The sequence below is a fragment of the Schistosoma haematobium genome, chromosome 3 (assembly GCF_000699445.3).
Source record: "Schistosoma haematobium chromosome 3, whole genome shotgun sequence".
Taxonomy (NCBI): domain Eukaryota; kingdom Metazoa; phylum Platyhelminthes; class Trematoda; order Strigeidida; family Schistosomatidae; genus Schistosoma; species Schistosoma haematobium.
Window position 1 is genome coordinate 37,030,772 of NC_067198.1, and position 12,513 is coordinate 37,043,284.

Sequence of the window (12,513 nt, forward strand, 5' to 3'; positions counted from 1 at the left end):
GAAAAGACTACAGTTTTAGTGAGCCTATAGTAAAATTCCTATAAAGAATAAAAAATATACACTTTTATCACTATGATATCTTATTTTCAGTTTCTTTGAATTCTTATTCATACTTATCCAATCCAAATGTAAGCAACTACTGAATACGTATATCACAAAGAGAATCGTCTTATAGTTTACATAACATATTAATCATATTTAAAAAACCGCTGAAAACTAAAAAGTACTAGATAAGTATTTTTTTTTCTACTGTGAAACTCTTCAGCAGTACACATCTACAATCAAAATGAGAAATGGTCAAACAAAAGAATCTACAGATTTTATGGTATGTGTTTAACCCTCAGATCGTTGAGCTGGTATTTAATGGTCAATTTTTTTAACATTATTAAATTCATCAATATTTCTAGAATAGTAATTCAAAATCAAGGTTACTTACCTCAGGTGTAATAGATATAAATTCTTTTGTTGACAATCGATGATCGTGACTATTAGTTTTCTGAGTTGATTTAATTAATAATCCAACAAATGGTAAACCTAACGGTTTAACAGTACCTACATTGTCTGGATGCCAACGTGTCCAACATAAACTAGCAATACGTAGAAATGGTAGTATACGAAGAATAATATGTAATTCAATTTGATTTTGATCATATTCTATTGGAAGAGAAGAAGAATGTGGTGTCGTTGCTGTTATTGTTGATAATGATGATGATGTTGCTGTCGATGATGATGAGGAGGAAGAGAATTGATTAAAGAAATTCTCATCCGGTAATTTTGATGCAAGATAGAGTACTTTTAAAATATGTTCTATTTTATTAGATGATTGACAATTATCCTCTAAGGATTCAGTTGAATGACACTGTTGATCGTGTTGCGTATCATGCAGATGATGATGATCAGAGGTAGAAGGAGTAAATGAAATGTTTAACTCACTTAAATAATTAAGTAAAATCTCTAAGTGCTTTCTGACAACACCCGAAATCTAATTTTAAAAAAAAGAAATATTCAAGGAAGGCAAACATTATAATGAAAATCACATCATTTTGTTTAAAAGAAGAAGAAAAAGGTGATTAGAACAATTTTAAAAAATCAACAAGTGAATAGTTCAACTCTCAATGATGAAGAATTTGTTTCATTCAGAAACTTTTCTTATTTTAACATGTATAATAGTAAACTTTCAACAGCAACAAAAAAAACGTTGCCAGACGACATAACAAGAGTGGATACTGATATGATACAATAATAATAAAATCAAACACTGCTATATCCCAACGAAGAATAAATGAATGATAACTGCTAGCAATTATTTATGGACTATTATTATATACATTCTTATTGGTTAATTATTAAGTAACTATATTATATACATATTGATATTTTCCTTTATCATGAGCTGTCATCTGACTTTATTGGCTACTGTCATACGATTTACCATCCGTAATTTATTTCCAACCAATTAGTTACAGTCTTCCATACTCAGCCACTTTTGACTTAAATTTGCATAATTATTATTTTTCATCTTACGATGTGATGCGGTCTGATCTCCTTGTATAATAGACCATGTATGTCTGAAGTACACGATTCATGTAATGGAGGATGGTATTTGTGATCTGAACTGGGCTAAATGAGAAACTATTATAGGGGTCAATAAGGATTCAGAGTTGACTCAAGGTGATTGGTGTTGGTTGACGTGTACTTGGTGTGGAACAGAGACAGAGTCATATTAGTCGGTGCTCTGATTGGCGATTTTGTCACGTGATATTTGACATAGGACATAACAAACACAATGAACAACGTGTATGGGAATAACAAATAACAATGTTTCACTTTTTAATTAATAAACTGCAGAAATATCAGGAAACGCTATTTAATCTGTGAAAAAACGATTATTCAGTCAATAATAATAATAATGCATTTCTTTATGTATATTTTTAACCAACCTAAAACTGTAATAATTGGCTACAGTACATTGTTTAATGAAACAATTGAATAAACTATTCGGTAGCATTATTCAAACTATGTAGTAAATATAGAAATCACGTAGTTACAGTAGTGGAAACTTGATTGTATCGATCAACATGGCCTATGATTGGTGATATCTACAATCAACTGTTTACTAAATACCCTTATCCTAAATATCACCTTAAGGGTAAATCTATTCAAAAAAAGAATAGACAAATGAATAATATCGATAAATTTTGTGAAACAATTACTGTTTACAGAAAGGAAGTTTGTCTACAAATCAAGAATTCAGTCATAGTTGATAGAATAATATTTTGTTTTCTCGCTCTGTTACTCTCTCTAACAATATACATAAGAATTACTTACTTTACCCAATAAATTTCGTGTTCCATTGATCTGTTTAACTAAATTAAAACATGTTGATGAAGTGGAACGATTGAACGTAACACTGATAAGAGCACGTATATAAGCCAAACAAAATGTCGATGCCAAAACAGCATGGAAAATACCTAGAATTGTAAGCAAATTAAAAAGAGAACAATGAAAGAATATATGAAAGAAACAATTATTTATTATACAATACCTAGATGCTGAAAACCCAATTATGTAACAGGATGACTAACTATCAGTGTCAATAAGCAAAAAATTATTGCCATATTCACTTAGCACATGTAAATTCATATGCTCACACACTAATTACTACCTGTCTGCTCAAACTGGATTGTTTAAAATGGTGCGATAGAATGAGGTTTCAACATTGAAAAATACATGTGATAGCTAAAAGAACAATCAATGATAATTGAAGTAAACAAACCATTAAATAAACGGACAACTTGTAGTTCAAATACATTCATTAGTTCAATGTAGATCTATGTAAGCCAGACTAAAAATGTAGACAAATGATATGCACAACCACTCCCTATCTCGATTCACATTGCTGGCTAGTGTAGGAAAAGATTAGGAAAAAACGAAAGGCAAAAAAATTAAAACACAGTAACAGTACGTGAAGTCATTGACTGTGGAAATGAGTCATATAGACACATATGAGGACTAAATCGTTAGGATCCACGTGATCATCATAACCAATGATGAGTAAGGTTGAATGACATTAGTTCAGAATTGATCACAGTGGTTTAGATGGATTCATTCATTGTCTTTCTTAGATTTTGATATTTAAAATCATCTTATACGCTGCTGATATATAGATCCACTCATTTTTCACGAATCACACTGTTTATTGCTATTCTTTTTTTTAATCATTGTTATTATTTATAATGTTATTGTATAATTCCTGAGCAACTGGATTACTATGTCTATATATATTATTTATCATAAGCTTCCACATAACAAACTAACTATTATTGCACTGGTTATTAAACCTAGTTAGGAAACGGGTACTAGGTAAGGATGACAAATCAATTGATGACATAGTGAAACTTGATCAGTTGAGATGGCTTGGACACGTGTTACGTATGCCCAACCACCGACTACCTCGACGTGCGATGTTCAGTGGTATAGGAGTAGGTTGGAAGAAAGCTAGGGGCGGCCAGACCAAAACATGGCACAAGTCCATGAAGTCACTGACAAGTAGACTGAGTCATGTTGGTAGGTGTAGACTACCTGGTTGGGGACCGCGAGATGATAGCAACCGATGGTTAGAGACGTTGAATGACATGGTTCAAAATCGTTTGCAATGGCGCAGGTGCATCCACTCTTTGTGTTCTCCCAAATTCTAATCTTCTGAATTCTTCATGTCCCATTCTTTTTTCTCTTTCCAAATTTATTTCACTGGATTATACTCCTTGAATAACATCTTCAAAACCTAATTTTTCTGATTACAGCTTATAATAATAATAATTATTATTATTATTATTACTATTATTATACAAGCTGAGAACAAAAATGTCGTTTGATTCAAGGCAAAGGGGTAGGGAGAGGTTTAACTGTAGAGGACCAATAGGAGATTGACTTGCGTCGACTCAGTGTTAATGGTGCAGATCAGACTTACAATTAGTCAAGTCTAAGAAATTAGGCCACAGAAGAATTACCAGATGAGGAGTAGGAAAAACAAATAACTAGGGTTGGGAATTTAAAACTGAGTCTACGCTACACTATTGCAAAAGGGTAACGATATTGTTGAGAATTTGAACTGCATTAAATTTACGAATTATTAGTGGATGGGATAACACTTGCATCACTTAAACATTGTTTAATAACGTTATTACCATTATTATTATAATCATTACTATTATTAACTTACCTTCATTAGGCCATATATGAGGTAGCAGTCCAAGCAGAATATCAACTGGATCTTGAAGTAAAGCACACAATGGAAACCTAGGATAACGGAGAAGAAGAGATTAATTCATTTATTCGTATCTTATAATTGATGGAGTTAATAACAATAAAAATGTTTATTCTAAACAACTGAACGAAAGCATTAAAACGTATGATTATATATATATATATATATATATATATATATATATATATATATATATATATATATATATATATATATATATATATATATATGGGGGACTGAGTATATACACACATACACACGATGTTTTATATTCCGTCAGTTATTTGTAGCGATAATTAACGTTAATTAAACTATATAGATTATAACTGTGATGCATAAAACAATTGATCTTGTAAGCTGCATGACACGACTTTTTTCTATCCTAGTCTATTCAATAGACATAGAAATCTAGATCCTTTCTAAACTTCGTTGCTGTTGAATCAGTTAAGTATTATTCATGATCATATGATTTTATCTAATTACAATACAATCGTTTCAGAACCACTATCAGTGTACTAACCTGATAAAAGCAATGCAACCTAATCGAGTGGAAATGAATCTGATCTTTACGGTTCAAGACAAGTTATATATTAATTTAATGATAAGCACTCGATGTCATCATACAAGGCTCTGTTCACTTTAAAAAAAAAGAATAAACTACAGGTATAACGTCACGATCAAGTATAATTGAGTGGAATGTTATCACACTTGAATTGTGAACCAATATAACAATTCTTTTTGATTTTAAATAAATATAATAATAAGATAATTTTTTCAGACAAATCGAGACAGTAAACAAGAAATAAAACACTAACAAAATGAATAATTCTATTACTTATTATTATTATTATTAATGTTATTATGATTAAGAGATATTACTGACCAGTTTCGAATGTCATAATTGGATGCGGAGCGGAAATCTTACATATAGCCCTTAGTCAAAATTTATGATATATCTAGTATGTGGTTAGCATTGGAATGCAAGACGAGCGTTTCGTCTAAATTGAGACTCATCGGCCAGATGTACTTGTATTTATTTCAGTCTTTGTGTGTATTTTGAGACAAGAATCAAGTACCTCTCGCCTCAAATGGTAATCTGATATCCAGTGAGCTGTTTAATGAAAGTCTACAAAAAAAAAACGAAATATGACACTAATGATGATGTTTCATGCTTTGAGCTCAATGTATGGATTGAGAAGCTTTCATAGTCATTTCAGATAGTAATATCTTCAACCTCCATTTCATGCCGTAAGCGCTAAAGCTTTCGTTGCGTATAAAGGTAACGGAGACATCTAACCCTCAAATTGCGGAACATTAAATATATGCGCAAAATATATAACACTACGGATGATATTTAATTTATTTCATAAAACAGAAATAACACATAAACATACGAATTGTCATCATTCAATCTCTTTACTTCATCAATCATGAGACATTGTATTAAATTCTTAATATCAGATGACTTCTTATATAGTTGTCGGAGATAGCAAATAAACTCACCTAATAAAAATAAAGAGAAAATTAGTATACAGTTGAGTATCATGTTTATGGCATCAACGAAAAAGTAAGCAGATAGACAAGAACCAACAAATTAAAAATTAAATTATCCTTAATATTAAAAACTTCATTTTTCTACATACACACATGTTATACGATAGTAGTAAAAATAAAAATATAAAAAAATAGCTGTATATCATGAAATGAACCATGTACTGAATATAAAAAAGCAGAAGTAAAGAGTTGGATTTTTGTAAGCAATGATGGATAGTGGCTAGCAGTGGAATCCAGGACGCGCGTTTCGTCCTATTTGGGACTTGTCGGCTGGATGTAGCTGCATCTCAGAGTTGATGTTCATTCTGAGACTCGAACCCAGTACCATTCGCTTCAAACGCCATCGCGTTATCCACATATGCCAATAACAGACTGATCAATTGCAGTCTTAAACCTCAATGTGAAGATACAAGCCAAACAATACCAAGTGAATTTAAAGAGTTGGATGTTGGTTGGCAGTGGAATCCAGGATACACGTTTCATCCTATTTTAGACAAGTCAGACAGATTTACCTACATCCTACAAACGATTTTCACTCCAAGACTCCAACCCAATACTGTTCGCTTCAAATGACATCGCGTCATCCAATTCTTTCTTCCTGTACTATATCCTTATTGCAATCTTTCTTTTATATATTACCACCTCTGAATTAACTACTTTTATTAATCCGGTGTCCATCTTGTTGTGTTAATGAGGTATGGCAACTTGGACCGGTGCATATATGTGCCTGGTCCTACGTTGTAGCTGACTGACTGTTGTAGCATCCAATCACCTAATAAGTACAGACAACCAATAGCTTATGTGATAAACTTAAGTTTAATTCATTTCTGTATGCATTGTTTCAATATTCCCATTCACGTTTAGAACTGAAACTGATCAATCTCAAATCATGGAGTGAACATATGAATTCTGGAATACAGGAACACCCAGTTGACGAGTTACAAATAGAACAAAAAGTGCGTCCTGCATTCCACTACTAGCCACCACACGTCTCCGTTTACAATGCTTTTCACGTAAGGCGATATCGAGGCAATCCGCACAAGATGCACATATGCCAATGACAGACTGATCAATTGTAGTCCTAAACGTCAATGGGAAAATTCAAGTAACCTATACAAATAAAGAAATAAATAGAGTCTATTGTTCACATTGAAGCATTTCCTACGTCAAACACTTAATCATCATTTCAATAGGTTACGAAACTGAAATAATCATTTCATTTACAACTCAATAAACTATTTAAAAGTGTATATTTAGTTTTACTACTCATAGAAAACATAGGTATTTATAATAAAGATAGATGAGTATAACGTTTGATGAAATTCGACACTGAATCATGCGTATTCATTCAATTATAAACATGAATAAACAATCATGGGATAACACACTCAAATTGTAAATGAAAAAATAACAACGTGACATTTGCATGTAAACATAAAAATAAGTTAAGTTAATACATAGTTGTGTATAAATTGAAAGTGTTTTAAAACATACTCTTTTGAGTAATAACCATATATGAATTATTAATTATAAGAACTAATAAGTACTGAAATCAGACCTGGACCTGGGTTTCCTGTCGACTGCCTCCAACCACCATCTAATCTCAATAAATAGTGCCCGCAGTGTCGAGTCACCTAGACTGGTAGCCACATTGCAACATGATCGATAGCATTCGATCTGCACTAATAAGGACTAGACATGCATGACATTGATCGCCACCCAGTGATCAATCAATTGTGAAGTATTGAAATCTTCGAAATATTTGTGCATTAAATAAAGTTAACGTATGATAATGGGTAATGCTTTAAAATAAAATAAAAATTTATATACATAGCTTGAATATCTGGCCTACTTGTTCCTGTTACTTAATTATCTTAAAATGTTATCTGTTTTTGTTTGTTTTAACATATCATCATGTCTATTAATGGCATAACCTATTTAGGCACATTTATGAAACGTTTACGATCGTTCGCTGTATAAATTACAAAAAAGTACAATCGGTAATATGAACTGAAAAGAATGAACATTATTCAAATGTTGTTTCCTGAACTGGTAACATCTTAATATTTATCGTCAGGATCGATTAATAAATAAGAAAAGGAAACTTGTTGAAATAAATTGTGCTGAAAATTCTGTATTCTACCAAAAATATAATATTAAATAAAGCCATCAATAATAAAAATAAATAATAAATGTATGTATGTTTGGAACAAATGGATTGTGGCTAACATTGGAAACCACGATGTATATTTCGTTATATTTGGAACTCAATAGTCACACGTACTTGCATTCAAGTGCTGATGTTCACAATAAGACTTTAAACATCAAGGTGTTATTCATTGAGCTAATGAGTTCAAATTGCCACTAACTTATTCAACAGTCATGATGTTTACATTATTATTACTAAAGTAATAATAAATATATTCTTATCAGAAGGGGGTTTTATGGATACTATAGTAATTTTAATAGTTGAGATCATGAGTCAATTGAATCTAGACTACCATGGAAAACCTGGCTGGAAGCACTGGACGATCGAGTTGTCATATTGCGGGACTCCTCAGCAGTGCGCATTCACGATCCCGCCTCGCGAGATTCGAACCCAGGACCTATCAGAAGCAGTGACAAGTGGAGTTCAACCGGGTCTGTTGTGAGATAGTAACTCATTGAAAACAATGGTGGATGTGTCACTCAATTTCGAGGATTAGTTGAAGTTAGAAATTGACACCGTTGGATGCTGGCGTAGTGGCCTAATGGTTAAACGCTCGTGCGCGAGACTGATAGGTCCTGGGTTCGAACCCCATGAGGCGAGGTTGTGGATGCGCAATGCCGAAGAGTCCCACAGTAGGACGAAATGGCCGTCCAGTGCTTCCAGGTTTTCCATGGTATTCTAGCTTCAATTGATTCATGATCTCAACTATTACAATTAAATATCTTCTTCTCATACATAATGAGTAGAAAAATTATATTTCTGACGTCTCGCGACCTTGGTATTGTTACCTATTAATAGTAAAAGTTTGAATTATCTATTTGTTTATGTTCAGAATCGATGTTTCAATCAATCTTTGTTGACAAATGTACATTTTACCCAGATTTCTTGAATATAACCACCACCAACGGAATAATCAAACTCCTATTATTAATAGTACAAATAATTAAAGTGATATTAAGACGAAAATTCTGTGCAAATATTAAATACAACATTGTGAACAATAATAAACTTAAAGATATACACACTGTGTAGTAGTATATGACCAACAATATTATTCAAAACAAAATATTATTATTCAATAATGAATAAACAGATTTTAGTACAAATGAAATATCAAAAGAGAGAACAGGAAAAAATATCACTTCAACTTACGCCAATAACACCGACGAGATACCATGGAATATTGTGATGGATAACTCATCAGAACACTAAGTTCACATTCTAGTTGACATCTTTTTTAGTTAGTGAATAAACATAGTTTTGACAAATAAAAAAAATAACGAACAAAAAAACATGAATGAGAACCAGAAAAACAATAAACAATGTATAAGACAGTGTGAAAAACTTTAGTGGACTTCAAAGCAGTTACTATACTGAAAATATGTAATACAATTACTATGTCTTTTTCCCTATTATTTATCACATGACTAAATAGCCAATCACAACACGACTTATACAATTTTAGCACTGTGTCAAACCAATAACGCGTTGACTGAGCAGCCTAGAGTCCTTACTGTGCCTTCTGATTTAGCCCTGCCTGTTGAGTTCAGAACACCAATATCTGCTTCCACTGTATGAATATAGTTACTTAACAGTTTTATACCATAAGAATATATATAAGTTTCTAAATAGTTCCCAGAAGTTACCCATAATTAAGTCTTATTCGGATATAACAACAATAATGAAGCTTCAAAGAATGACTTTTACCTTAAGATTACAACGTACGTCAGTCAGTTGGACATACTGACTCATAACTCGAATAACTCAATGATAATAGATTGTTTGAAATGTCATCAAGTATATCATGGGACATTATTGAGTTTATATGTTCTAAATACTGATTGTTGACAACTTAAAATTGAACGCATCAAGGTGAAACAACAATCCAAAGATAATACAGATCCTGGTTACATATTTCAGGATGAACGAAAAATCATTTTATATATATCAACATAATAAGTAATACAATTTGTAAAACATCTCAGGTGAGATTGCTTTCAAAAATATTCAAAAGTAGTTGGTGAATAAAAGACACACATTGAGGAAAGCACTCAACTGTGTCACAAGGCAATCCCTCACGTGGAATCCTCAAGGCCAAAGGAAAAGAGGAAGACCAAAGAACACATTACACTGAGAAATGGAGACAGACATGAGAAGAATGAACAAGAATTGGATGGAACTAGAATGGAAGGCCCAGGGCAGAGTGGGATGGAGAATGCTGGTCGGCGGCCCATGCTCCATTGGGAGTAACAGGCGTAAGTAAATACGTTTGTGAATAAATAAACAGATCTCCTTTGAAACCAGTTTTCAACAGAAACTACTGTTTTTATACCTGTTATGTCTTGATAAAATTATTGTCTATTTGGGGATTCTCAAACGATACTTGGGAGTCAACGAACGATTGAGTTATTCCACTGTGAACGGCATTATTGTAGACTACTTGATAGCGATACTTGGAACGCAACACTTTAACAATGAACCGCTGACACAGAAAGATGATGGAAGACAACTTGGAGCGAAGAAATTCGGTTAATACCAATGGGAGCATGAAAATCAAGCATACAGAAACGTAGCAGCGGCCAATCAGAAAAGAGTGAAGATCATGAGAGATAGTGAATTAGAAAAATAGCACATCTAGATACCGTTACCAGTAAGACTTTAGCATTATTAACAAAAATTAAATCATCCCGTGACCACCTTAGCCATAACAACGCAAAATTCTCTATCAAATGCTATTTTACAATTAAATTGGCATTATCTCAATCGGAAAAATTTAGCAGTAGTAAACATGATAATAATAATAATAATAATAATAATAATAATAATAATAAACTTATTACCTTAATAATATGGTAGCCTCATAGTTACTGCCAATTAGTTGAGACATCAGAATTCGACGCTGAACGTTTAACTCATCCTCAGAACCATTTAAATCATTCCAAAATGTTGAACCAGTGTCTGATAATGAATTCTGACAATTAAACAGAAATAATTTGATTGATTGATAATATTCTAGGAACATACACTTTAATATTTATGAAACCTTTTTAGGATCAAGACTAAGACTGTAAAAGACTCGATCATGGCCCATTAAGTTCAAACGGGTCATATATTCAGCATGGATAGTTCGTTTTTGAATAATTCATCGTGTTTAGCAATAATCCGCTGAAATAGCCCATTCTCAAAATCATTCAAACTTCTGAAGTAACATCCATGCCGATTAAATCCCAGAGGTTAGCGTCCACAATATATATATACCCTCCTCTTAATCTTTTCACAATCCAATTTTTTCTAACTCATTTACTGTTATTATCATTACATGATGACTAGTTCTAAACAATGAATGAGGAATTTTGAAGAATGTTTGTGTAAACTGATTAAAGTTTAAGATGGTATTCGTTATGGATTGATTTCTACCACACCTCTTCTGATGAGATTTTTGGTGTTCACTACCGATAATTCTCAAATTAGCTACCAGTTACTTATTGGTTTTCAGTGATACCTCATGTAAATAATTTACTTAGAACGAGATCAAGTTAATCAATTCTTACTTACTTTTATTATCATTATTGTTGCTAGTTTCATAAACACATGATTTTAATTACCAATATCCTTACAATACAATGTCTTACTGAACTTATATCGACTAAGACATTACGCAATCTTTAATCGAACAACTAAACACTTTATACTGATCTGATGGAAATCTATTGTATCTGTTGTCGATTAGTGTTGAGTATCAATGTGCTAGCTGTTCAGTATTTGTAAATTAATCCACTCGAATATAAAACGTTAAATAACAAAAATGAGATCAGAACAAATGGTTTTGATTCAGTTAGAAGTTAATAGAAAACAACAATCCTAAAACTTTATTCAAATATAACTTTACAATTGATTGAGTTCATAAATCAAAAGTATCTATGCAATTAATTATTACTCTTTCACAGTTGACTAAAAATGACCCTTTAAGCACAAAGCACCAAACAAAAGAACAGTTGAAGAAATCATATAAAAATTCTTGTTAAAATACCCTCTAACATTATCTACAATAGCTGTGAAAATTAATACTTGGGAAAGGTAAAACACTGAGATTCGTGCAATGTAAGGAAGACAACACAAACTCACTGGTAGATAAATAAATAAATAGTTTAGCCTCCGAAAACATGACAACCACTTTTTAATATATATAATGAATAATTTCAATAAACTTACTAGTTTACTCAAAAGCATTGCAATATTCTGTTGACCGTATTCTACAGAAGGGAATAATTGTTGTTTATTGCCAAATGTATCAGATTTAGGCAATGGAACTAGTGGTAAAAGATGATGAATATCTCTTCTACACAAAGGGCATACAATCCAAGAACGATGACGTGTTGTAGTAGAACGATTACCCCCCTTTAGTGAAAAGATAAAAGAGTTATATGTTATGTCTCTTATTATTTTTATGTCTATTGAAAGCTTAACTGACTTGTCCTGGCAC

General features: G+C 32.1%; 1 protein-coding gene across 1 annotated transcript in view; it reads right to left on the reverse strand.

Annotated features, from left to right (window-relative positions):
* UBR3 (E3 ubiquitin-protein ligase ubr3) overlaps nucleotides 1-12,513 on the reverse strand; it is an 86,930-nt gene that overhangs the window by 12,252 nt on the left and 62,165 nt on the right. Inside the window, exons 22-28 of the mRNA XM_051213788.1 lie at nucleotides 12,243-12,428; nucleotides 10,871-11,001; nucleotides 9,183-9,262; nucleotides 5,662-5,770; nucleotides 4,223-4,299; nucleotides 2,329-2,471; nucleotides 437-982 (exon numbers count right to left, since the gene is read on the reverse strand). Of these exons, the coding sequence (XP_051069790.1) occupies nucleotides 437-982; nucleotides 2,329-2,471; nucleotides 4,223-4,299; nucleotides 5,662-5,770; nucleotides 9,183-9,262; nucleotides 10,871-11,001; nucleotides 12,243-12,428 (1,272 nt within the window). The remainder of the gene's footprint in view (nucleotides 1-436; nucleotides 983-2,328; nucleotides 2,472-4,222; nucleotides 4,300-5,661; nucleotides 5,771-9,182; nucleotides 9,263-10,870; nucleotides 11,002-12,242; nucleotides 12,429-12,513) is intronic.